At 54.5% G+C, this 21,656-nt stretch overlaps 2 protein-coding genes and 3 long non-coding RNA genes across 5 annotated transcripts; 3 read left to right on the top strand and 2 right to left on the bottom strand.

Annotated features, from left to right (window-relative positions):
• Positions 1-1,286: 1,286 nt before the first annotated feature.
• Positions 1,287-4,995, top strand: LOC145527659 (uncharacterized). The gene is made up of 2 exons (XR_014069831.1): positions 1,287-2,168; positions 2,785-4,995. It is a non-coding gene; the product is annotated as an uncharacterized LOC145527659 (long non-coding RNA).
• On the bottom strand, positions 4,822-6,714 carry LOC145527534 (uncharacterized). The gene is made up of 3 exons (XM_081545632.1): positions 6,537-6,714; positions 5,825-6,137; positions 4,822-5,573 (listed from the first exon to the last, which is right to left on the bottom strand). The coding sequence occupies exons 1-3, from the start codon at positions 6,669-6,671 to the stop codon at positions 4,945-4,947; spliced, it is 1,077 nt and encodes a 358-aa protein (XP_081401758.1). The 5' UTR covers positions 6,672-6,714; the 3' UTR covers positions 4,822-4,944.
• A 141-nt stretch (positions 6,715-6,855) lies between these two features.
• On the top strand, positions 6,856-12,585 carry LOC145527624 (uncharacterized). Its single transcript, XR_014069789.1, has 3 exons — positions 6,856-7,297; positions 9,518-9,775; positions 10,401-12,585. It is a non-coding gene; the product is annotated as an uncharacterized LOC145527624 (long non-coding RNA).
• LOC145527543 (uncharacterized) lies at positions 12,537-14,350 on the bottom strand. The gene is made up of 3 exons (XM_081545643.1): positions 14,153-14,350; positions 13,441-13,753; positions 12,537-13,189 (listed from the first exon to the last, which is right to left on the bottom strand). The coding sequence occupies exons 1-3, from the start codon at positions 14,285-14,287 to the stop codon at positions 12,561-12,563; spliced, it is 1,077 nt and encodes a 358-aa protein (XP_081401769.1). The 5' UTR covers positions 14,288-14,350; the 3' UTR covers positions 12,537-12,560.
• Positions 14,351-14,687: 337 nt separating this feature from the next.
• Positions 14,688-20,198, top strand: LOC145527631 (uncharacterized). Its single transcript, XR_014069798.1, has 3 exons — positions 14,688-14,913; positions 17,133-17,390; positions 18,014-20,198. It is a non-coding gene; the product is annotated as an uncharacterized LOC145527631 (long non-coding RNA).
• Positions 20,199-21,656: the final 1,458 nt, after the last annotated feature.

Genomic DNA, 21,656 nt, shown 5'->3' with positions numbered 1-21,656 from the left:
TCTTTCTCTCTCGTGTGTGGATGGATGGATGGATGCTAGGGATGCACATGTATATGATTAGATGAGGGTTATGTTTTAGGGATAGGTTAGAGGGAGAGAAAGGCTTTAGGTCAGAGTTGGTCATGGGGGAAGGGTCAAGGGTGGTGGTGGTGTTTCTTGGAATCTGAGTGCTGTGCATTCTTCGTCTCTTTCCATATGAACCCCTTCTCAGATGTCTCTCGTGTTCCGTTTCCTATCTTTTGCATTTGTGAATGCTTAGCCTCTCTGTTGTGAAGAGGTTCCATTGGATGGAAACCCAGTGGTGTACTTCGTTTACCTCTTTCCCTTACTTGAAGAGACCCATTTCGACCTCCGCCCAGCAAATGGCAAGGAGACTCTGATGTTAAGGAGCCTTTGACCTACGCTTCTTTCTAGCTATCTCATGACATCAGTCTTTAGGGTGAGGTTTTTCCCCGATATTGAGGTGGTATGAGATCAAAACCAATAGCGTTCTTCAGATGTAGCTGTCTGGTTTTCCCATGGACATTGATTGAAGAGGCTTTCTTGTTCCCATTTGGATATTCTCCCCGTCTGTGTCAGAGATGAGTTGACCATGGATGCTGGGGTTTGTTTCTGGACCCTCAACTTTATTCCATCGATCTGGATCTGTGTGTGTTGTTGTATTCCCAATAGCATACTGTCCTGCTGCTGCTGCTGCGGCTAAGTCACTTCAGTCGTGTCTGACTCTGCATGACCCCGTGGCCTGCAGCCTACCAGGCTCCTCCGTCCAGGACATTTTCCAGGCAAGAGTACTGGAGTGGGTCGCCATTGCCTCCTCCGATACTCTCCTGAGGATCCTAGTTTGGTCGTCTAATTTCCTTTCACACAACCTTGGATGTCCGTATCGGGGCTTTTTCGTCGGATTGTATTGACAATGTAGGCTCTTTTCTGTTTCCGTACCCCTTTTGCAATTCTTTGTTCGGTGCGAAAATGCATTGGCATTTTGGGAGGAATAGCATGGAAGCTGTGGATTGCCATGTGGGGCTGTGACATGATTTTCCCTATAGGAATTCTTTCAAGCCCTGAGCACAGCTTCTCTTTCCAGTGATTGGTGTGGGCTTGATCTTCCTCCTTCCATCTCTCGCCGTTTTGTGAGAACAGGTCCATCCTTCCCTTCTGGGGTAGATGGACTCGTGGGTATCACTTCAGTGAATGGCATTGGCAGTGGGGGTGATAATTCCCTTCTCATTGGAAGACTTTGCTGTGAGTATTAGAAATGCAAGTGACTTCTCTTCCCCTTCCTCCCTGTCCATGTCTCAGAGCCACCGGGAAACAGAGGCCTCATCCACGGTCACACAGGCCTGAGGGGGTGCAACTAGACTGTTGTTTCTTCAGGCCCTCAGTGCTGGACATCATCCGGGATACTCTGTGTGTGTCTTCCTCCGTCTGGTGTCCCTTCAGACCTTTCCCTAGTTTTCACAGGCTTGTTGTGTTGGCGTTCTTTGTCTGTTTGGAGACACATCCTTGATAAGCTTTGTGTTTCCACTCATTCGTCTCGCGATGTATGACCTGTCTTTTGCTTTTGTAATGAGGTCTTTCCCACAGTAGATATCTTTGATTTTGCAAAGTCCACTGTATTCTCTGGGTTTTTTTTGTGGACTGCCTTTTAGTTTTGTGTGTGAAGACTCAAAGCACGTGTCCGGTTTCTGCTCATTGTTCTTCTAGATTTGTGACAAGTTTTCATGGAAAGTTTGTCTAGGGATAACTGGAAGTGAACTCGGTGTAAGGTGTCAAGTCTCCATCTCCATTCATGTCATCCCCTGCAGTTTCCAATTCCCTGTTCCTGAGTGGTTTTGGAGATCTTGTGGAAGGTTGGTTGCATTGGAGTTTGCATTTCCACCTTGATTCGATTCACACTGTTCTGCCCTCAGGGACACTGTCAAGGGGGAGTGAGGAGCAGCCTGCACTTCCAGCAGTGACCACACGGTGGGGCGAGTGCTGCTCTCCCCTCTGGGAGCCCCAGGCCACAGGCATCCCAGTGAGGAGCCAGCTCTGTGCTCAGCTGAAAGGAGTTAGTCTCTCAGGAGCCTCGGAGCCCTTGCCTTTGGATCACCCAGGGTGGGCATTTACTGGGACAGAAAAAATTGCCCTGAATTCCATGGACGGAAGAGCCTGGCTGTGTAGAGTTGGTGAGTTGCCGTGAATCAGACACAACTGAGGACACAAAAATTCAATAGATTAAAACACATTTTGGGGGTGGGGGGAGTGAAAGTGGGTGATGTGGGTTTTTTTGTCTTATATAATAGCCAAGGGAAATCTAGTTTAAACCTAAATTCACATAGATGGGAAAGGTATAGCTCTCCGTCACCCTATTTAAAAAAAAAAAAAACTACTAAACTTTTCTGAAAGTTTATTTAGTAGCTTCCTTGAGCAGTTTATTGTGGAGCATTTTTTTTTCTGTGACATTGGCCTCATTAAAAATTATGGTTTGCCTTTAGTGGATAATTTTGTTCATTGGTTTCTTAGAGAACCTTGGTAATCTTTGAGTTTCCTGGGGAGTATGGTCACATGACCTGGCCCTGGCCAATCGGTGCGTTCCACCTCCCTGGCCACTGTGATTGGCTCCGGGCTGGGGCAGTGCCCAATCGGGGCCCAGGGCCGGGCCTCACGTTGGAAGCCAGGGGAAGACGAGCTCTCGTCCTGCTGGGGTAGGGGAAGGGGTGGGGCCGGGGGAGGTCAGGCTCCAGCAGTGGGAGGGGCTTGAGGTCCGCCTGCGGCAGTTGGTGACGTTCCTGCTCCCCTCAGGGCAGAGCCGCCGGCCTGAGAATGAGGGCGCTGCTGAGCCCAGGGGCTGGGATGGCCCGTTGCTGCTGTGGTCCCAGAGCTCCACCCGAGACCTGAGGGAAGCCGTCTGCCCGTGAGTCCTCTCCCGCTTGTCTGTCAGCTTGTTTGAAGCATGCTGGGTTTTCTGCCCAGCTGGCTAAGGGGAGTCCCTGGAAATGCAAGGGTGTGGGTTTTGGCAGACTTCAGGGAAGACATGCCAGATGAGCCTGGGAGACTCCAGCTTAAGCTGGATTCAGGAGATATCTCTTCGGGCCAGCTAGTAATTGTAGGATAAGCCTAATGAGTCTTCACAGGATGAAGAGAGTAACGTGCCAAGGTAGCAATCGATGTCCTCATTCGAGAGGATGAAGCTGGTGCTCAGAGAAGGGGGGAACTTGGCCACAGCAAGGAGGTGTGCAACCAGACAGAACCCCCCAGATCCGGCCATTGGAGCTCAGGGAGGCCACTGGTGTGGCTTGTCCCTGTGGCAGGGCCCGAGGCAGGCAGCCCACCCTGATTCCTGCGGGGGCCTGACTTGGGAAGTGCCATCTGGTAGCTTTGAGACTCACCAAACCAAATTGCACTGGAGAGAGGAGGGACACCTTCCTTCATCCACCCCCCACCCCCGCCGGATTCCCACATACCCTGACCCCTTTCTCTCGATTTCGGAGCCATTTCCAGAGTCCCGCTCATATGACCTCATTTGAAGTGCACTGTGGACGGGCTGCCATCTGCAGCTGCTACCACAGCAGCCAAGGGCTTTAGCTCCCGACTACCTCCCTTCCTTTGGAACTTGGGGGCCCTCTACTCCCCACTTGCACACCACAGACCTTTGCTGAGGATTGTGGGGACCCTCACTCAGTTTGCAGCACGTTGTAGCCATCCCTGTCCTCCCTTGAAACTCAGCTTGTGAGCTCCTTTGGAGCAGCGTGGCCCACCTGGCTGCAACGGAAGAGACACAGCTGACAGTGAAACAACAGCTTAGATCTGAGAGCCGGAAAGCTCTGTCAAAAGGGACCTCCCTCTTCACACCGTAGAGGCTGTAGGAGCCGCCAGGCTTTCGGAACCAGTGCTGGGGCCAAAATGACTCCACAGCTGTTTTCCTTCCTGGGGAGGGTTCTGGCTCGAGTGGGAATGGCTCAAGTCTCCTAAGGTTCTGAAAGCCCACTGTGTGCAGATTCACGGTACACAGAGAGGAAAAGGTGGAGTCCTAGCCTGGAGGTGGTCACAGCTCACGGATGAGCCAGGCAGGCAGGCAGGCAGGGCATGAGAACACCTGAGCTGCCTTCATGAGTGAATGGTGTGGGGGCAGAGGAAGAGAAGCCGGTCTGCTCCCTCGTGTGGTGCCCAGGGCAGGTTGTCCCCAGAGGAAACCCTTACGACGGTGAGGACTATCACTGCTGTTTCCCAAGGGGTTCCGTCGGTGCGTGTCTTCCCCGGAGCGGTCAGGCCGTCTCTCAAGTACACTGGCCATGGGCATTGCCTCTCCTTGGAACTTCCCATGTGTTTCTCTTTTTTATGGAACAGTGATTTTCTAGAGTGGTTCTGGGCCACAAGGATGTTGGGTCATTTTCTAGCCTTCTGTCATGAAGAACGCTTTCCTGGGCATGGGGGTGGTTTGTTGTTCCAGCTCCCTTTCTTGGCTTCTTTTGGGAGCTGGTGCAACAAGAGGAGCTCAGCCTCTGCCTTCTGGCTGAGATGTCACCCTTCAAACAGCAATGCCTGCCTGGAGATAATGATGGCAGTTGCCAAAAGGGCTTCGTTTGGCACATGGTATCTTGAAAGGACGTACACCGTCCTTTCAGCTATCAAAGGCTAGTTCAAATGACATAAAAATGAGAACTCTCCAATGGAGTCTTACAGTAGGTGGAGAGTCCGAAAAACACTCCTTCAGTCATTTCGCTGAGAGTCACTGATTGGGGACACCAAGAATATAGGAAGGAATGCAGAAAGAAAAGATGAAATTGTGTTCAGGATCGGGGGGAGGGATGAACAGGGCGTGCTTGCCTTGAATCCAGGCTTTGTTGGGGGGTGGGGCATAAAGATGGAACGGGTCTGAAACTACAAAGTGGTGATGGTAACACAGTATCACCAGAGTTACACAACAGTGTTCCCAGATTGCAACAATGATGAAACAGTTTACTAATCCCAACTTAACCAACAAAAATACAGGAAACCATACAAAAAATAAAACATCACCAGAAAGGTGGAAACAAACCACATGCAAAGCAGTTCAGGGGAAAGGAACTCCATGTCCCCTGGGGGCAGACCGAGTTGCCGGCATCCACGGTGAGCAGACAGGGATGGAGGCTGCAGAGCCGACCGCTCCCCTGGACGTGGTGTTTCCGGTAAGGGCTCTGGGTCTCTGTCCAGAGCGGGGGCTCTTTCTCCCTGCAGGGCTGGGTGAGTCATCGTGGGCGTCTGGGTGTTGCGCGGGAGCCAGGGCAGGCTCTCCCTGCCGAGGCGGTGACTCTTCCTCTGCCTCGGGTTCTCTTGCCAAAGCCCGAGCAGGTAGAGGTGCACGTGGAGGTGGAGGTTCTCGCTGAGGGGGTGGGACATCAGTGCCTGGGGCTGGGGGTCCTGCAGGCACGGAGATCCGATCTGCCCGGTGTGCTGGCCAGTACCCAGCTGGCCTGGTGTCTCTGCGAGGGCAAGTCTCGCTTCTCCATCTGCCCTCGGTGGATCCCTGGGTCCTGCACCTGGAGCCACCACCTCTTTAGGGACAGGTCTGGGAAGTGGAGCCTGGTTCCAGTTGGAGGCCAGTGCTAGAGCTGGGGGAGAAGCAAAGTTTGCCCACAGGCCAGCCTTGGCATGTGCGTACCCCGGGACAGAAACCTTCCAAGAGGTTCCCAAAGAATACCCAGCGTCAGATGTCTTTTGGGACTGAAGTGTGCAAGATGGGGGGCGGGGGGTGTGAGGCCAGCGCTTGCTGCAGGCCCAGCAGCAGCTTTCGAGGACTCGTCCCTGTGTAGCTCAGCACCCCTCCCCACACACTCCCGTGCACCAGCCCCAGCGTCCTCACCTCTGTGCTCTGGCGTGCTGGGCTCCAGGTCCTCCTGGTGCCTCAGAGGCCGGGGTTCTCTGGACTCTGGGTCGGAGCCGGGTGTGCTGAGCTCCGTGGCAGCCTCAGACTGGGCCGCCGGCTGTATCCTGGGCGGTGTCTCGGCAGCAGGCCTTCCCCACCTCCGCGTCTCCCCCGGTGGGGCTGATGCCTCCGTGGGCACGCTGACCTGGAGCCTGCACTGGGCCTCACGGGCGGGCGGGTGGTGCTCCGACCCCTCCCTCTGGGAGCTGGATGGGGTGTCCCCGTCCTCGGCCTCATCACGTGGGAAGCTCTGCAACGACAGTGACCGTCAGCCAGCCATGCTGGGAGTTTTCCGAGCTGGGCCTGGCCAGTGGAGCCGCTGCTTCTGCCTGCTCGAACTTCTCTTCCCAGAAGGGTCAGAGACGTGTGTCTGCTCAGATCCCCACCCGGGAGGAAAGAGACCCATCTGAGGGTGTGAGGTCAGCCTGGCCGGTCGGCGCTGCCCACACTCTCCCCATCCCGCCCAGCCTGCTCTCCCCTGGGGTGTGGACACAACTTGTCCACAGGCTTCTGACCCCACATCCGCCTGGGCTTCCTTGAGGGAGACACAGCCCGAGAAACCCGCATCCCCCCACACAGGCAAAGGACCCGGTGTTTCCGGGTGGCATGGGAGAGGTGGCCTGGCCCGGCCTGGGGCTCCCCGTGTTACCTTTCTGTTTCTCCGGGCAAAGGGCCAGAGGCCTCTCGGGGGTGTCCTGAGCCAACGTCGACAGGGTGCCCACGCACACTGCCTGTGAGCTCTCCTGAGGCCCCGGCCTCTGGGCAGGGGCAAACAGCAGAACATCTTGGCAGCAAGTGATCTGGCTGGGGGCTCCTCTCCGCTCTGGAGGCCTGGATACCCGGATTGCGGGTTCTGTTGGGTTCTGTTGCCGGCAGGTGACATCATTTCCTGGGGTTCGTGCTGAGGTCCCTTCCTCAAAACTTCCCAAGGGAATCTCTGGGTTTCTGACTGCTCGACCACCCCCCTTAGGCCATGTGCAGGCACAATGACACCCACACGGCCCAGCCCACAGCCCTGGGGAGGCCTGGGTTCAGCCAGGGCCTGAGCTCCGAGGACCATGCTGCTCTCAGACCAGGCTCCTTCTTCTCATAAGTGGTGTGGCCCTGGACAAGCATATGCCCCTCAGGGTTGCCCCAGTCTCTCCATCTGCAGAGTGGGGGTCATTCTCCCATCTGCTTCCTAGGTCTGTCGGCCTACGAGCAGCTCCATGCCTTTCCACCTGGGGCCGATATCACGTGGAGCTCGTGCGCTGAGACTTCAGAAAGAAAGATTCCATCCAGGGCTGACACAGCACAGAATGGGGCAGAACGAGGCCTGGGTGCGCCGTGGAACCCAGGAAAAGGCACTCCCCCTCCTGACTGTTTTGAGACCCCGCATCCAAGTTGGAGGACCGAAAGGAAGACTCGAAGGTCTCCCTCTCTTATAGAAAAGAGTAGCCAACTTTCTGGTCCTCTGTTTCCATTGAGATTCTGTTCAAGGGTCCCAGCTCGGCTTCTGCGGGTGGCTGAGCTTCTAATGGCTCCCTGCGTTCTTGTCTTTTCCTCTCCAAACCTTCCGTCCTTTTCCCCCTTCTGGGGTGGAAGGGCGCTGTCATTGCTTCTACCTTCGAGACAGATTGAGGAAAAGTCTGGACCATCGACTCCTTTCCTCTCTTTGGTTCCGTGTCTCTCTCTGGCTGTGTCCCTCTCTTTTCCTTTCTCAATTCCGTCTGTGTCTTCCTCTTTCTCTCTCGTGTGTGGATGGATGGATGGATGCTAGGGATGCACATGTATATGATTAGATGAGGGTTATGTTTTAGGGATAGGTTAGAGGGAGAGAAAGGCTTTAGGTCAGAGTTGGTCATGGGGGAAGGGTCAAGGGTGGTGGTGGTGTTTCTTGGAATCTGAGTGCTGTGCATTCTTCGTCTCTTTCCATATGAACCCCTTCTCAGATGTCTCTCGTGTTCCGTTTCCTATCTTTTGCATTTGTGAATGCTTAGCCTCTCTGTTGTGAAGAGGTTCCATTGGATGGAAACCCAGTGGTGTACTTCGTTTACCTCTTTCCCTTACTTGAAGAGACCCATTTCGACCTCCGCCCAGCAAATGGCAAGGAGACTCTGATGTTAAGGAGCCTTTGACCTACGCTTCTTTCTAGCTATCTCATGACCTCAGTCTTTAGGGTGAGGTTTTTCCCCGATATTGAGGTGGTATGAGATCAAAACCAATAGCGTTCTTCAGATGTAGCTGTCTGGTTTTCCCATGGACATTGATTGAAGAGGCTTTCTTGTTCCCATTTGGATATTCTCCCCGTCTGTGTCAGAGATGAGTTGACCATGGATGCTGGGGTTTGTTTCTGGACCCTCAACTTTATTCCATCGATCTGGATCTGTGTGTGTTGTTGTATTCCCAATAGCATACTGTCCTGCTGCTGCTGCTGCGGCTAAGTCACTTCAGTCGTGTCTGACTCTGCATGACCCCATGGCCTGCAGCCTACCAGGCTCCTCCGTCCAGGACATTTTCCAGGCAAGAGTACTGGAGTGGGTCGCCATTGCCTTCTCCGATACTCTCCTGAGGATCCTAGTTTGGTCGTCTAATTTCCTTTCACACAACCTTGGATGTCCGTATCGGGGCTTTTTCGTCGGATTGTATTGACAATGTAGGCTCTTTTCTGTTTCCGTACCCCTTTTGCAATTCTTTGTTCGGTGCGAAAATGCATTGGCATTTTGGGAGGAATAGCATGGAAGCTGTGGATTGCCATGTGGGGCTGTGACATGATTTTCCCAATAGGAATTCTTTCAAGCCCTGAGCACAGCTTCTCTTTCCAGTGATTGGTGTGGGCTTGATCTTCCTCCTTCCATCTCTCGCCGTTTTGTGAGAACAGGTCCATCCTTCCCTTCTGGGGTAGATGGACTCGTGGGTATCACTTCAGTGAATGGCATTGGCAGTGGGGGTGATAATTCCCTTCTCATTGGAAGACTTTGCTGTGAGTATTAGAAATGCAAGTGACTTCTCTTCCCCTTCCTCCCTGTCCATGTCTCAGAGCCACCGGGAAACAGAGGCCTCATCCACGGTCACACAGGCCTGAGGGGGTGCAACTAGACTGTTGTTTCTTCAGGCCCTCAGTGCTGGACATCATCCGGGATACTCTGTGTGTGTCTTCCTCCGTCTGGTGTCCCTTCAGACCTTTCCCTAGTTTTCACAGGCTTGTTGTGTTGGCGTTCTTTGTCTGTTTGGAGACACATCCTTGATAAGCTTTGTGTTTCCACTCATTCGTCTCGCGATGTATGACCTGTCTTTTGCTTTTGTCATGAGGTTTTCCCACAGTAGATATCTTTGATTTTGCAAAGTCCACTGTATTCTCTGGGTTTTTTTTGTGGACTGCCTTTTAGTTTTGTGTGTGAAGACTCAAAGCACGTGTCCGGTTTCTGCTCATTGTTCTTCTAGATTTGTGACAAGTTTTCATGGAAAGTTTGTCTAGGGATAACTGGAAGTGAACTCGGTGTAAGGTGTCAAGTCTCCATCTCCATTCATGTCATCCCCTGCAGTTTCCAATTCCCTGTTCCTGAGTGGTTTTGGAGACCTTGTGGGAAGGTTGGTTGCATTGGAGTTTGCATTTCCACCTTGATTCGATTCACACTGTTCTGCCCTCAGGGACACTGTCAAGGGGGAGTGAGGAGCAGCCTGCATTTCCAGCAGTGACCACACGGTGGGGCGAGTGCTGCTCTCCCCTCTGGGAGCCCCAGGCCACAGGCATCCCAGTGAGAAGCCAGCTCTGTGCTCAGCTGAAAGGAGTTAGTCTCTCAGGAGCCTCGGAGCCCTTGCCTTTGGATCACCCAGGGTGGGCATTTACTGGGACAGAAAAAATTGCCCTGAATTCCATGGACGGAAGAGCCTGGCTGTGTAGAGTTGGTGAGTTGCCGTGAATCAGACACAACTGAGGACACAAAAATTCAATAGATTAAAACACATTTTGGGGGTGGGGGGGAGTGAAAGTGGGTGATGTGGGTTTTTTTGTCTTATATAATAGCCAAGGGAAATCTAGTTTAAACCTAAATTCACATAGATGGGAAAGGTATAGCTCTCCGTCACCCTATTTAAAAAAAAAAAAAAAAAACTACTAAACTTTTCTGAAAGTTTATTTAGTAGCTTCCTTGAGCAGTTTATTGTGGAGCATTTTTTTTTTTTTCTGTGACATTGGCCTCATTAAAAATTATGGTTTGCCTTTACTGGATAATTTTGTTCATTGGTTTCTTAGAGAACCTTGGTAATCTTTGAGTTTCCTGGGGAGTATGGTCACATGACCTGGCCCTGGCCAATCGGTGCGTTCCACCTCCCTGGCCACTGTGATTGGCTCCGGGCTGGGGCAGTGCCCAATCGGGGCCCAGGGCCGGGCCTCACGTTGGAAGCCAGGGGAAGACGAGCTCTCGTCCTGCTGGGGTAGGGGAAGGGGTGGGGCCGGGGGAGGTCAGGCTCCAGCAGTGGGAGGGGCTTGAGGTCCGCCTGCGGCAGTTGGTGACGTTCCTGCTCCCCTCAGGGCAGAGCCGCCGGCCTGAGAATGAGGGCGCTGCTGAGCTCAGGGGCTGGGATGGCCCGTTGCTGCTGTGGTCCCAGAGCTCCCCCCGAGACCTGAGGGAAGCCGTCTGCCCGTGAGTCCTCTCCCGCTTGTCTGTCAGCTTGTTTGAAGCATGCTGGGTTTTCTGCCCAGCTGGCTAAGGGGAGTCCCTGGAAATGCAAGGGTGTGGGTTTTGGCAGACTTCAGGGAAGACATGCCAGATGAGCCTGGGAGACTCCAGCTTAAGCTGGATTCAGGAGATATCTCTTCGGGCCAGCTAGTAATTGTAGGATAAGCCTAATGAGTCTTCACAGGATGAAGAGAGTAACGTGCCAAGGTAGCAATCGATGTCCTCATTCGAGAGGATGAAGCTGGTGCTCAGAGAAGGGGGGAACTTGGCCACAGCAAGGAGGTGTGCAACCAGACAGAACCCCCCAGATCCGGCCATTGGAGCTCAGGGAGGCCACTGGTGTGGCTTGTCCCTGTGGCAGGGCCCGAGGCAGGCAGCCCACCCTGATTCCTGCGGGGGCCTGACTTGGGAAGTGCCATCTGGTAGCTTTGAGACTCACCAAACCAAATTGCACTGGAGAGAGGAGGGACACCTTCCTTCATCCACCCCCCACCCCCGCCGGATTCCCACATACCCTGACCCCTTTCTCTCGATTTCGGAGCCATTTCCAGAGTCCCGCTCATATGACCTCATTTGAAGTGCACTGTGGACGGGCTGCCATCTGCAGCTGCTACCACAGCAGCCAAGGGCTTTAGCTCCCGACTACCTCCCTTCCTTTGGAACTTGGGGGCCCTCTACTCCCCACTTGCACACCACAGACCTTTGCTGAGGATTGTGGGGACCCTCACTCAGTTTGCAGCACGTTGTAGCCATCCCTGTCCTCCCTTGAAACTCAGCTTGTGAGCTCCTTTGGAGCAGCGTGGCCCACCTGGCTGCAACGGAAGAGACACAGCTGACAGTGAAACAACAGCTTAGATCTGAGAGCCGGAAAGCTCTGTCAAAAGGGACCTCCCTCTTCACACCGTAGAGGCTGTAGGAGCCGCCAGGCTTTCGGAACCAGTGCTGGGGCCAAAATGACTCCACAGCTGTTTTCCTTCCTGGGGAGGGTTCTGGCTCGAGTGGGAATGGCTCAAGTCTCCTAAGGTTCTGAAAGCCCACTGTGTGCAGATTCACGGTACACAGAGAGGAAAAGGTGGAGTCCTACCCTGGAGGTGGTCACAGCTCACGGATGAGCCAGGCAGGCAGGCAGGCAGGGCATGAGAACACCTGAGCTGCCTTCATGAGTGAATGGTGTGGGGGCAGAGGAAGAGAAGCCGGTCTGCTCCCTCGTGTGGTGCCCAGGGCAGGTTGTCCCCAGAGGAAACCCTTACGACGGTGAGGACTATCACTGCTGTTTCCCAAGGGGTTCCGTCGGTGCGTGTCTTCCCCGGAGCGGTCAGGCCGTCTCTCAAGTACACTGGCCATGGGCATTGCCTCTCCTTGGAACTTCCCATGTGTTTCTCTTTTTTATGGAACAGTGATTTTCTAGAGTGGTTCTGGGCCACAAGGATGTTGGGTCATTTTCTAGCCTTCTGTCATGAAGAACGCTTTCCTGGGCATGGGGGTGGTTTGTTGTTCCAGCTCCCTTTCTTGGCTTCTTTTGGGAGCTGGTGCAACAAGAGGAGCTCAGCCTCTGCCTTCTGGCTGAGATGTCACCCTTCAAACAGCAATGCCTGCCTGGAGATAATGATGGCAGTTGCCAAAAGGGCTTCGTTTGGCACATGGTATCTTGAAAGGACGTACACCGTCCTTTCAGCTATCAAAGGCTAGTTCAAATGACATAAAAATGAGAACTCTCCAATGGAGTCTTACAGTAGGTGGAGAGTCCGAAAAACACTCCTTCAGTCATTTCGCTGAGAGTCACTGATTGGGGACACCAAGAATATAGGAAGGAATGCAGAAAGAAAAGATGAAATTGTGTTCAGGATCGGGGGGAGGGATGAACAGGGCGTGCTTGCCTTGAATCCAGGCTTTGTTGGGGGGTGGGGCATAAAGATGGAACGGGTCTGAAACTACAAAGTGGTGATGGTAACACAGTATCACCAGAGTTACACAACAGTGTTCCCAGATTGCAACAATGATGAAACAGTTTACTAATCCCAACTTAACCAACAAAAATACAGGAAACCATACAAAAAATAAAACATCACCAGAAAGGTGGAAACAAACCACATGCAAAGCAGTTCAGGGGAAAGGAACTCCATGTCCCCTGGGGGCAGACCGAGTTGCCGGCATCCACGGTGAGCAGACAGGGATGGAGGCTGCAGAGCCGACCGCTCCCCTGGACGTGGTGTTTCCGGTAAGGGCTCTGGGTCTCTGTCCAGAGCGGGGGCTCTTTCTCCCTGCAGGGCTGGGTGAGTCATCGTGGGCGTCTGGGTGTTGCGCGGGAGCCAGGGCAGGCTCTCCCTGCCGAGGCGGTGACTCTTCCTCTGCCTCGGGTTCTCTTGCCAAAGCCCGAGCAGGTAGAGGTGCACGTGGAGGTGGAGGTTCTCGCTGAGGGGGTGGGACATCAGTGCCTGGGGCTGGGGGTCCTGCAGGCACGGAGATCCGATCTGCCCGGTGTGCTGGCCAGTACCCAGCTGGCCTGGTGTCTCTGCGAGGGCAAGTCTCGCTTCTCCATCTGCCCTCGGTGGATCCCTGGGTCCTGCACCTGGAGCCACCACCTCTTTAGGGACAGGTCTGGGAAGTGGAGCCTGGTTCCAGTTGGAGGCCAGTGCTAGAGCTGGGGGAGAAGCAAAGTTTGCCCACAGGCCAGCCTTGGCATGTGCGTACCCCGGGACAGAAACCTTCCAAGAGGTTCCCAAAGAATACCCAGCGTCAGATGTCTTTTGGGACTGAAGTGTGCAAGATGGGGGGCGGGGGGTGTGAGGCCAGCGCTTGCTGCAGGCCCAGCAGCAGCTTTCGAGGACTCGTCCCTGTGTAGCTCAGCACCCCTCCCCACACACTCCCGTGCACCAGCCCCAGCGTCCTCACCTCTGTGCTCTGGCGTGCTGGGCTCCAGGTCCTCCTGGTGCCTCAGAGGCCGGGGTTCTCTGGACTCTGGGTCGGAGCCGGGTGTGCTGAGCTCCGTGGAAGCCTCAGACTGGGCCGCCGGCTGTATCCTGGGCGGTGTCTCGGCAGCAGGCCTTCCCCACCTCCGCGTCTCCCCCGGTGGGGCTGATGCCTCCGTGGGCACGCTGATCTGGAGCCTGCACTGGGCCTCACGGGCGGGCGGGTGGTGCTCCGACCCCTCCCTCTGGGAGCTGGATGGGGTGTCCCCGTCCTCGGCCTCATCACGTGGGAAGCTCTGCAACGACAGTGACCGTCAGCCAGCCATGCTGGGAGTTTTCCGAGCTGGGCCTGGCCAGTGGAGCCGCTGCTTCTGCCTGCTCGAACTTCTCTTCCCAGAAGGGTCAGAGACGTGTGTCTGCTCAGATCCCCACCCGGGAGGAAAGAGACCCATCTGAGGGTGTGAGGTCAGCCTGGCCGGTCGGCGCTGCCCACACTCTCCCCATCCCGCCCAGCCTGCTCTCCCCTGGGGTGTGGACACAACTTGTCCACAGGCTTCTGACCCCACATCCGCCTGGGCTTCCTTGAGGGAGACACAGCCCGAGAAACCCGCATCCCCACACACAGGCAAAGGACCCGGTGTTTCCGGGTGGCATGGGAGAGGTGGCCTGGCCCGGCCTGGGGCTCCCCGTGTTACCTTTCTGTTTCTCCAGGCAAAGGGCCAGAGGCCTCTCGGGGGTGTCCTGAGCCAACGTCGACAGGGTGCCCACGCACACTGCCTGTGAGCTCTCCTGAGGCCCCGGCCTCTGGGCAGGGGCAAACAGCAGAACATCTTGGCAGCAAGTGATCTGGCTGGGGGCTCCTCTCCGCTCTGGAGGCCTGGATACCCGGATTGCGGGTTCTGTTGGGTTCTGTTGCCGGCAGGTGACATCATTTCCTGGGGTTCGTGCTGAGGTCCCTTCCTCAAAACTTCCCAAGGGAATCTCTGGGTTTCTGACTGCTCGACCACCCCCCTTAGGCCATGTGCAGGCACAATGACACCCACACGGCCCAGCCCACAGCCCTGGGGAGGCCTGGGTTCAGCCAGGGCCTGAGCTCCGAGGACCATGCTGCTCTCAGACCAGGCTCCTTCTTCTCATAAGTGGTGTGGCCCTGGACAAGCATATGCCCCTCAGGGTTGCCCCAGTCTCTCCATCTGCAGAGTGGGGGTCATTCTCCCATCTGCTTCCTAGGTCTGTCGGCCTACGAGCAGCTCCATGCCTTTCCACCTGGGGCCGATATCACGTGGAGCTCGTGCGCTGAGACTTCAGAAAGAAAGATTCCATCCAGGGCTGACACAGCACAGAATGGGGCAGAACGAGGCCTGGATGCGCCGTGGAACCCAGGAAAAGGCACTCCCCCTCCTGACTGTTTTGAGACCCTGCATCCAAGTTGGAGGACCGAAAGGAAGACTCGAAGGTCTCCCTCTCTTATAGAAAAGAGTAGCCAACTTTCTGGTCCTCTGTTTCCATTGAGATTCTGTTCAAGGGTCCCAGCTCGGCTTCTGCGGGTGGCTGAGCTTCTAATGGCTCCCTGCGTTCTTGTCTTTTCCTCTCCAAACCTTCCGTCCTTTTCCCCCTTCTGGGGTGGAAGGGCGCTGTCATTGCTTCTACCTTCGAGACAGATTGAGGAAAAGTCTGGACCATCGACTCCTTTCCTCTCTTTGGTTCCGTGTCTCTCTCTGGCTGTGTCCCTCTCTTTTCCTTTCTCAATTCCGTCTGTGTCTTCCTCTTTCTCTCTCGTGTGTGGATGGATGGATGGATGCTAGGGATGCACATGTATATGATTAGATGAGGGTTATGTTTTAGGGATAGGTTAGAGGGAGAGAAAGGCTTTAGGTCAGAGTTGGTCATGGGGGAAGGGTCAAGGGTGGTGGTGGTGTTTCTTGGAATCGGAGTGCTGTGCATTCTTCATCTCTTTCCATATGAACCCCTCCTCAGATGTCTCTCGTGTTCCGTTTCCTATCTTTTGCATTTGTGAATGCTTAGCCTCTCTGTTGTGAAGAGGTTCCATTGGATGGAAACCCAGTGGTGTACTTCGTTTACCTCTTTCCCTTACTTGAAGAGACCCATTTCGACCTCCGCCCAGCAAATGGCAAGGAGACTCTGATGTTAAGGAGCCTTTGACCTACGCTTCTTTCTAGCTATCTCATGACATCAGTCTTTAGGGTGAGGTTTTTCCCCGATATTGAGGTGGTATGAGATCAAAACCAATAGCGTTCTTCAGATGTAGCTGTCTGGTTTTCCCATGGACATTGATTGAAGAGGCTTTCTTGTTCCCATTTGGATATTCTCCCCGTCTGTGTCAGAGATGAGTTGACCATGGATGCTGGGGTTTGTTTCTGGACCCTCAACTTTATTCCATCGATCTGGATCTGTGTGTGTTGTTGTATTCCCAATAGCATACTGTCCTGCTGCTGCTGCTGCGGCTAAGTCACTTCAGTCGTGTCTGACTCTGCATGACCCCGTGGCCTGCAGCCTACCAGGCTCCTCCGTCCAGGACATTTTCCAGGCAAGAGTACTGGAGTGGGTCGCCATTGCCTTCTCCGATACTCTCCTGAGGATCCTAGTTTGGTCGTCTAATTTCCTTTCACACAACCTTGGATGTCCGTATCGGGGCTTTTTCGTCGGATTGTATTGACAATGTAGGCTCTTTTCTGTTTCCATACCCCTTTTGCAATTCTTTGTTCGGTGCGAAAATGCATTGGCATTTTGGGAGGAATAGCATGGAAGCTGTGGATTGCCATGTGGGGCTGTGACATGATTTTCCCAATAGGAATTCTTTCAAGCCCTGAGCACAGCTTCTCTTTCCAGTGATTGGTGTGGGCTTGATCTTCCTCCTTCCATCTCTCGCCGTTTTGTGAGAACAGGTCCATCCTTCCCTTCTGGGGTAGATGGACTCGTGGGTATCACTTCAGTGAATGGCATTGGCAGTGGGTGTGATAATTCCCTTCTCATTGGAAGACTTTGCTGTGAGTATTAGAAATGCAAGTGACTTCTCTTCCCCTTCCTCCCTGTCCATGTCTCAGAGCCACCGGGAAACAGAGGCCTCATCCACGGTCACACAGGCCTGAGGGGGTGCAACTAGACTGTTGTTTCTTCAGGCCCTCAGTGCTGGACATCATCCGGGATACTCTGTGTGTGTCTTCCTCCGTCTGGTGTCCCTTCAGACCTTTCCCTAGTTTTCACAGGCTTGTTGTGTTGGCGTTCTTTGTCTGTTTGGAGACACATCCTTGATAAGCTTTGTGTTTCCACTCATTCGTCTCGCGATGTATGACCTGTCTTTTGCTTTTGTCATGAGGTTTTCCCACAGTAGATATCTTTGATTTTGCAAAGTCCACTGTATTCTCTGGGTTTTTTTGTGGACTGCCTTTTAGTTTTGTGTGTGAAGACTCAAAGCACGTGTCCGGTTTCTGCTCATTGTTCTTCTAGATTTGTGACAAGTTTTCATGGAAAGTTTGTCTAGGGATAACTGGAAGTGAACTCGGTGTAAGGTGTCAAGTCTCCATCTCCATTCATGTCATCCCCTGCAGTTTCCAATTCCCTGTTCCTGAGTGGTTTTGGAGACCTTGTGGGAAGGTTGGTTGCATTGGAGTTTGCATTTCCACCTTGATTCGATTCACACTGTTCTGCCCTCAGGGACACTGTCAAGGGGGAGTGAGGAGCAGCCTGCATTTCCAGCAGTGACCACACGGTGGGGCGAGTGCTGCTCTCCCCTCTGGGAGCCCCAGGCCACAGGCATCCCAGTGAGGAGCCAGCTCTGTGCTCAGCTGAAAGGAGTTAGTCTCTCAGGAGCCTCGGAGCCCTTGCCTTTGGATCACCCAGGGTGGGCATTTACTGGGACAGAAAAAATTGCCCTGAATTCCATGGACGGAAGAGCCTGGCTGTGTAGAGTTGGTGAGTTGCCGTGAATCAGACACAACTGAGGACACAAAAATTCAATAGATTAAAACACATTTTGGGGGTGGGGGGGAGTGAAAGTGGGTGATGTGGGTTTTTTTGTCTTATATAATAGCCAAGGGAAATCTAGTTTAAACCTAAATTCACATAGATGGGAAAGGTATAGCTCTCCGTCACCCTATTTAAAAAAAAAAAAAAAAAACTACTAAACTTTTCTGAAAGTTTATTTAGTAGCTTCCTTGAGCAGTTTATTGTGGAGCATTTTTTTTTTTCTGTGACATTGTCCTCATTAAAAATTAAGGTTTGCCTTTACTGGATAATTTTGTTCATTGGTTTCTTAGAGAACCTTGGTTATCTTTGAGTTTCCTGGGGAGTATGGTCACATGACCTGGCCCTGGCCAATCGGTGCGTTCCACCTCCCTGGCCACTGTGATTGGCTCCGGGCTGGGGCAGTGCCCAATCGGGGCCCAGGGCCGGGCCTCACGTTGGAAGCCAGGGGAAGACGAGCTCTCGTCCTGCTGGGGTAGGGGAAGGGGTGGGGCCGGGGGAGGTCAGGCTCCAGCAGTGGGAGGGGCTTGAGGTCCGCCTGCGGCAGTTGGTGACGTTCCTGCTCCCCTCAGGGCAGAGCCGCCGGCCTGAGAATGAGGGCGCTGCTGAGCTCAGGGGCTGGGATGGCCCGTTGCTGCTGTGGTCCCAGAGCTCCCCCCGAGACCTGAGGGAAGCCGTCTGCCCGTGAGTCCTCTCCCGCTTGTCTGTCAGCTTGTTTGAAGCATGCTGGGTTTTCTGCCCAGCTGGCTAAGGGGAGTCCCTGGAAATGCAAGGGTGTGGGTTTTGGCAGACTTCAGGGAAGACATGCCAGATGAGCCTGGGAGACTCCAGCTTAAGCTGGATTCAGGAGATATCTCTTCGGGCCAGCTAGTAATTGTAGGATAAGCCTAATGAGTCTTCACAGGATGAAGAGAGTAACGTGCCAAGGTAGCAATCGATGTCCTCATTCGAGAGGATGAAGCTGGTGCTCAGAGAAGGGGGGAACTTGGCCACAGCAAGGAGGTGTGCAACCAGACAGAACCCCCCAGATCCGGCCATTGGAGCTCAGGGAGGCCACTGGTGTGGCTTGTCCCTGTGGCAGGGCCCGAGGCAGGCAGCCCACCCTGATTCCTGCGGGGGCCTGACTTGGGAAGTGCCATCTGGTAGCTTTGAGACTCACCAAACCAAATTGCACTGGAGAGAGGAGGGACACCTTCCTTCATCCACCCCCCACCCCCGCCGGATTCCCACATACCCTGACCCCTTTCTCTCGATTTCGGAGCCATTTCCAGAGTCCCGCTCATATGACCTCATTTGAAGTGCACTGTGGACGGGCTGCCATCTGCAGCTGCTACCACAGCAGCCAAGGGCTTTAGCTCCCGACTACCTCCCTTCCTTTGGAACTTGGGGGCCCTCTACTCCCCACTTGCACACCACAGACCTTTGCTGAGGATTGTGGGGACCCTCACTCAGTTTGCAGCACGTTGTAGCCATCCCTGTCCTCCCTTGAAACTCAGCTTGTGAGCTCCTTTGGAGCAGCGTGGCCCACCGGGCTGCAACGGAAGAGACACAGCTGACAGTGAAACAACAGCTTAGATCTGAGAGCCGGAAAGCTCTGTCAAAAGGGACCTCCCTCTTCACACCGTAGAGGCTGTAGGAGCCGCCAGGCTTTCGGAACCAGTGCTGGGGCCAAAATGACTCCACAGCTGTTTTCCTTCCTGGGGAGGGTTCTGGCTCGAGTGGGAATGGCTCAAGTCTCCTAAGGTTCTGAAAGCCCACTGTGTGCAGATTCACGGTACACAGAGAGGAAAAGGTGGAGTCCTACCCTGGAGGTGGTCACAGCTCACGGATGAGCCAGGCAGGCAGGCAGGCAGGGCATGAGAACACCTGAGCTGCCTTCATGAGTGAATGGTGTGGGGGCAGAGGAAGAGAAGCCGGTCTGCTCCCTCGTGTGGTGCCCAGGGCAGGTTGTCCCCAGAGGAAACCCTTACGACGGTGAGGACTATCACTGCTGTTTCCCAAGGGGTTCCGTCGGTGCGTGTCTTCCCCGGAGCGGTCAGGCCGTCTCTCAAGTACACTGGCCATGGGCATTGCCTCTCCTTGGAACTTCCCATGTGTTTCTCTTTTTTATGGAACAGTGATTTTCTAGAGTGGTTCTGGGCCACAAGGATGTTGGGTCATTTTCTAGCCTTCTGTCATGAAGAACGCTTTCCTGGGCATGGGGGTGGTTTGTTGTTCCAGCTCCCTTTCTTGGCTTCTTTTGGGAGCTGGTGCAACAAGAGGAGCTCAGCCTCTGCCTTCTGGCTGAGATGTCACCCTTCAAACAGCAATGCCTGCCTGGAGATAATGATGGCAGTTGCCAAAAGGGCTTCGTTTGGCACATGGTATCTTGAAAGGACGTACACCGTCCTTTCAGCTATCAAAGGCTAGTTCAAATGACATAAAAATGAGAACTCTCCAATGGAGTCTTACAGTAGGTGGAGAGTCCGAAAAACACTCCTTCAGTCATTTCGCTGAGAGTCACTGATTGGGGACACCAAGAATATAGGAAGGAATGCAGAAAGAAAAGATGAAATTGTGTTCAGGATCGGGGGGAGGGATGAACAGGGCGTGCTTGCCTTGAATCCAGGCTTTGTTGGGGGGTGGGGCATAAAGATGGAACAGGTCTGAAACTACAAAGTGGTGATGGTAACACAGTATCACCAGAGTTACACAACAGTGTTCCCAGATTGCAACAATGATGAAAAAGTTTACTAATCCCAACTTAACCAACAAAAATACAGGAAACCATACAAAAAATAAAACATCACCAGAAAGGTGGAAACAAACCACATGCAAAGCAGTTCAGGGGAAAGGAACTCCATGTCCCCTGGGGGCAGACCGAGTTGCCGGCATCCACGGTGAGCAGACAGGGATGGAGGCTGCAGAGCCGACCGCTCCCCTGGACGTGGTGTTTCCGGTAAGGGCTCTGGGTCTCTGTCCAGAGCGGGGGCTCTTTCTCCCTGCAGGGCTGGGTGAGTCATCGTGGGCGTCTGGGTGTTGCGCGGGAGCCAGGGCAGGCTCTCCCTGCCGAGGCGGTGACTCTTCCTCTGCCTCGGGTTCTCTTGCCAAAGCCCGAGCAGGTAGAGGTGCACGTGGAGGTGGAGGTTCTCGCTGAGGGGGTGGGACATCAGTGCCTGGGGCTGGGGGTCCTGCAGGCACGGAGATCCGATCTGCCCGGTGTGCTGGCCAGTACCCAGCTGGCCTGGTGTCTCTGCGAGGGCAAGTCTCGCTTCTCCATCTGCCCTCGGTGGATCCCTGGGTCCTGCACCTGGAGCCACCACCTCTTTAGGGACAGGTCTGGGAAGTGGAGCCTGGTTCCAGTTGGAGGCCAGTGCTAGAGCTGGGGGAGAAGCAAAGTTTGCCCACAGGCCAGCCTTGGCATGTGCGTACCCCGGGACAGAAACCTTCCAAGAGGTTCCCAAAGAATACCCAGCGTCAGATGTCTTTTGGGACTGAAGTGTGCAAGATGGGGGGCGGGGGGTGTGAGGCCAGCGCTTGCTGCAGGCCCAGCAGCAGCTTTCGAGGACTCGTCCCTGTGTAGCTCAGCACCCCTCCCCACACACTCCCGTGCACCAGCCCCAGCGTCCTCACCTCTGTGCTCTGGCGTGCTGGGCTCCAGGTCCTCCTGGTGCCTCAGAGGCCGGGGTTCTCTGGACTCTGGGTCGGAGCCGGGTGTGCTGAGCTCCGTGGCAGCCTCAGACTGGGCCGCCGGCTGTATCCTGGGCGGTGTCTCGGCAGCAGGCCTTCCCCACCTCCGCGTCTCCCCCGGTGGGGCTGATGCCTCCGTGGGCACGCTGACCTGGAGCCTGCACTGGGCCTCACGGGCGGGCGGGTGGTGCTCCGACCCCTCCCTCTGGGAGCTGGATGGGGTGTCCCCGTCCTCGGCCTCATCACGTGGGAAGCTCTGCAACGACAGTGACCGTCAGCCAGCCATGCTGGGAGTTTTCCGAGCTGGGCCTGGCCAGTGGAGCCGCTGCTTCTGCCTGCTCGAACTTCTCTTCCCAGAAGGGTCAGAGACGTGTGTCTGCTCAGATCCCCACCCGGGAGGAAAGAGACCCATCTGAGGGTGTGAGGTCAGCCTGGCCGGTCGGCTCTGCCCACACTCTCCCCATCCCGCCCAGCCTGCTCTCCCCTGGGGTGTGGACACAACTTGTCCACAGGCTTCTGACCCCACATCTGCCTGGGCTTCCTTGA

This window comes from Giraffa tippelskirchi, chromosome 11, assembly GCF_054371585.1.
Source record: "Giraffa tippelskirchi isolate mGirTip1 chromosome 11, T2T-mGirTip1v1.2.pri, whole genome shotgun sequence".
Taxonomy (NCBI): domain Eukaryota; kingdom Metazoa; phylum Chordata; class Mammalia; order Artiodactyla; family Giraffidae; genus Giraffa; species Giraffa tippelskirchi.
Note: the sequence above shows the minus strand (reverse complement) of the source record. Positions and strands in the feature narration are given on the sequence as shown.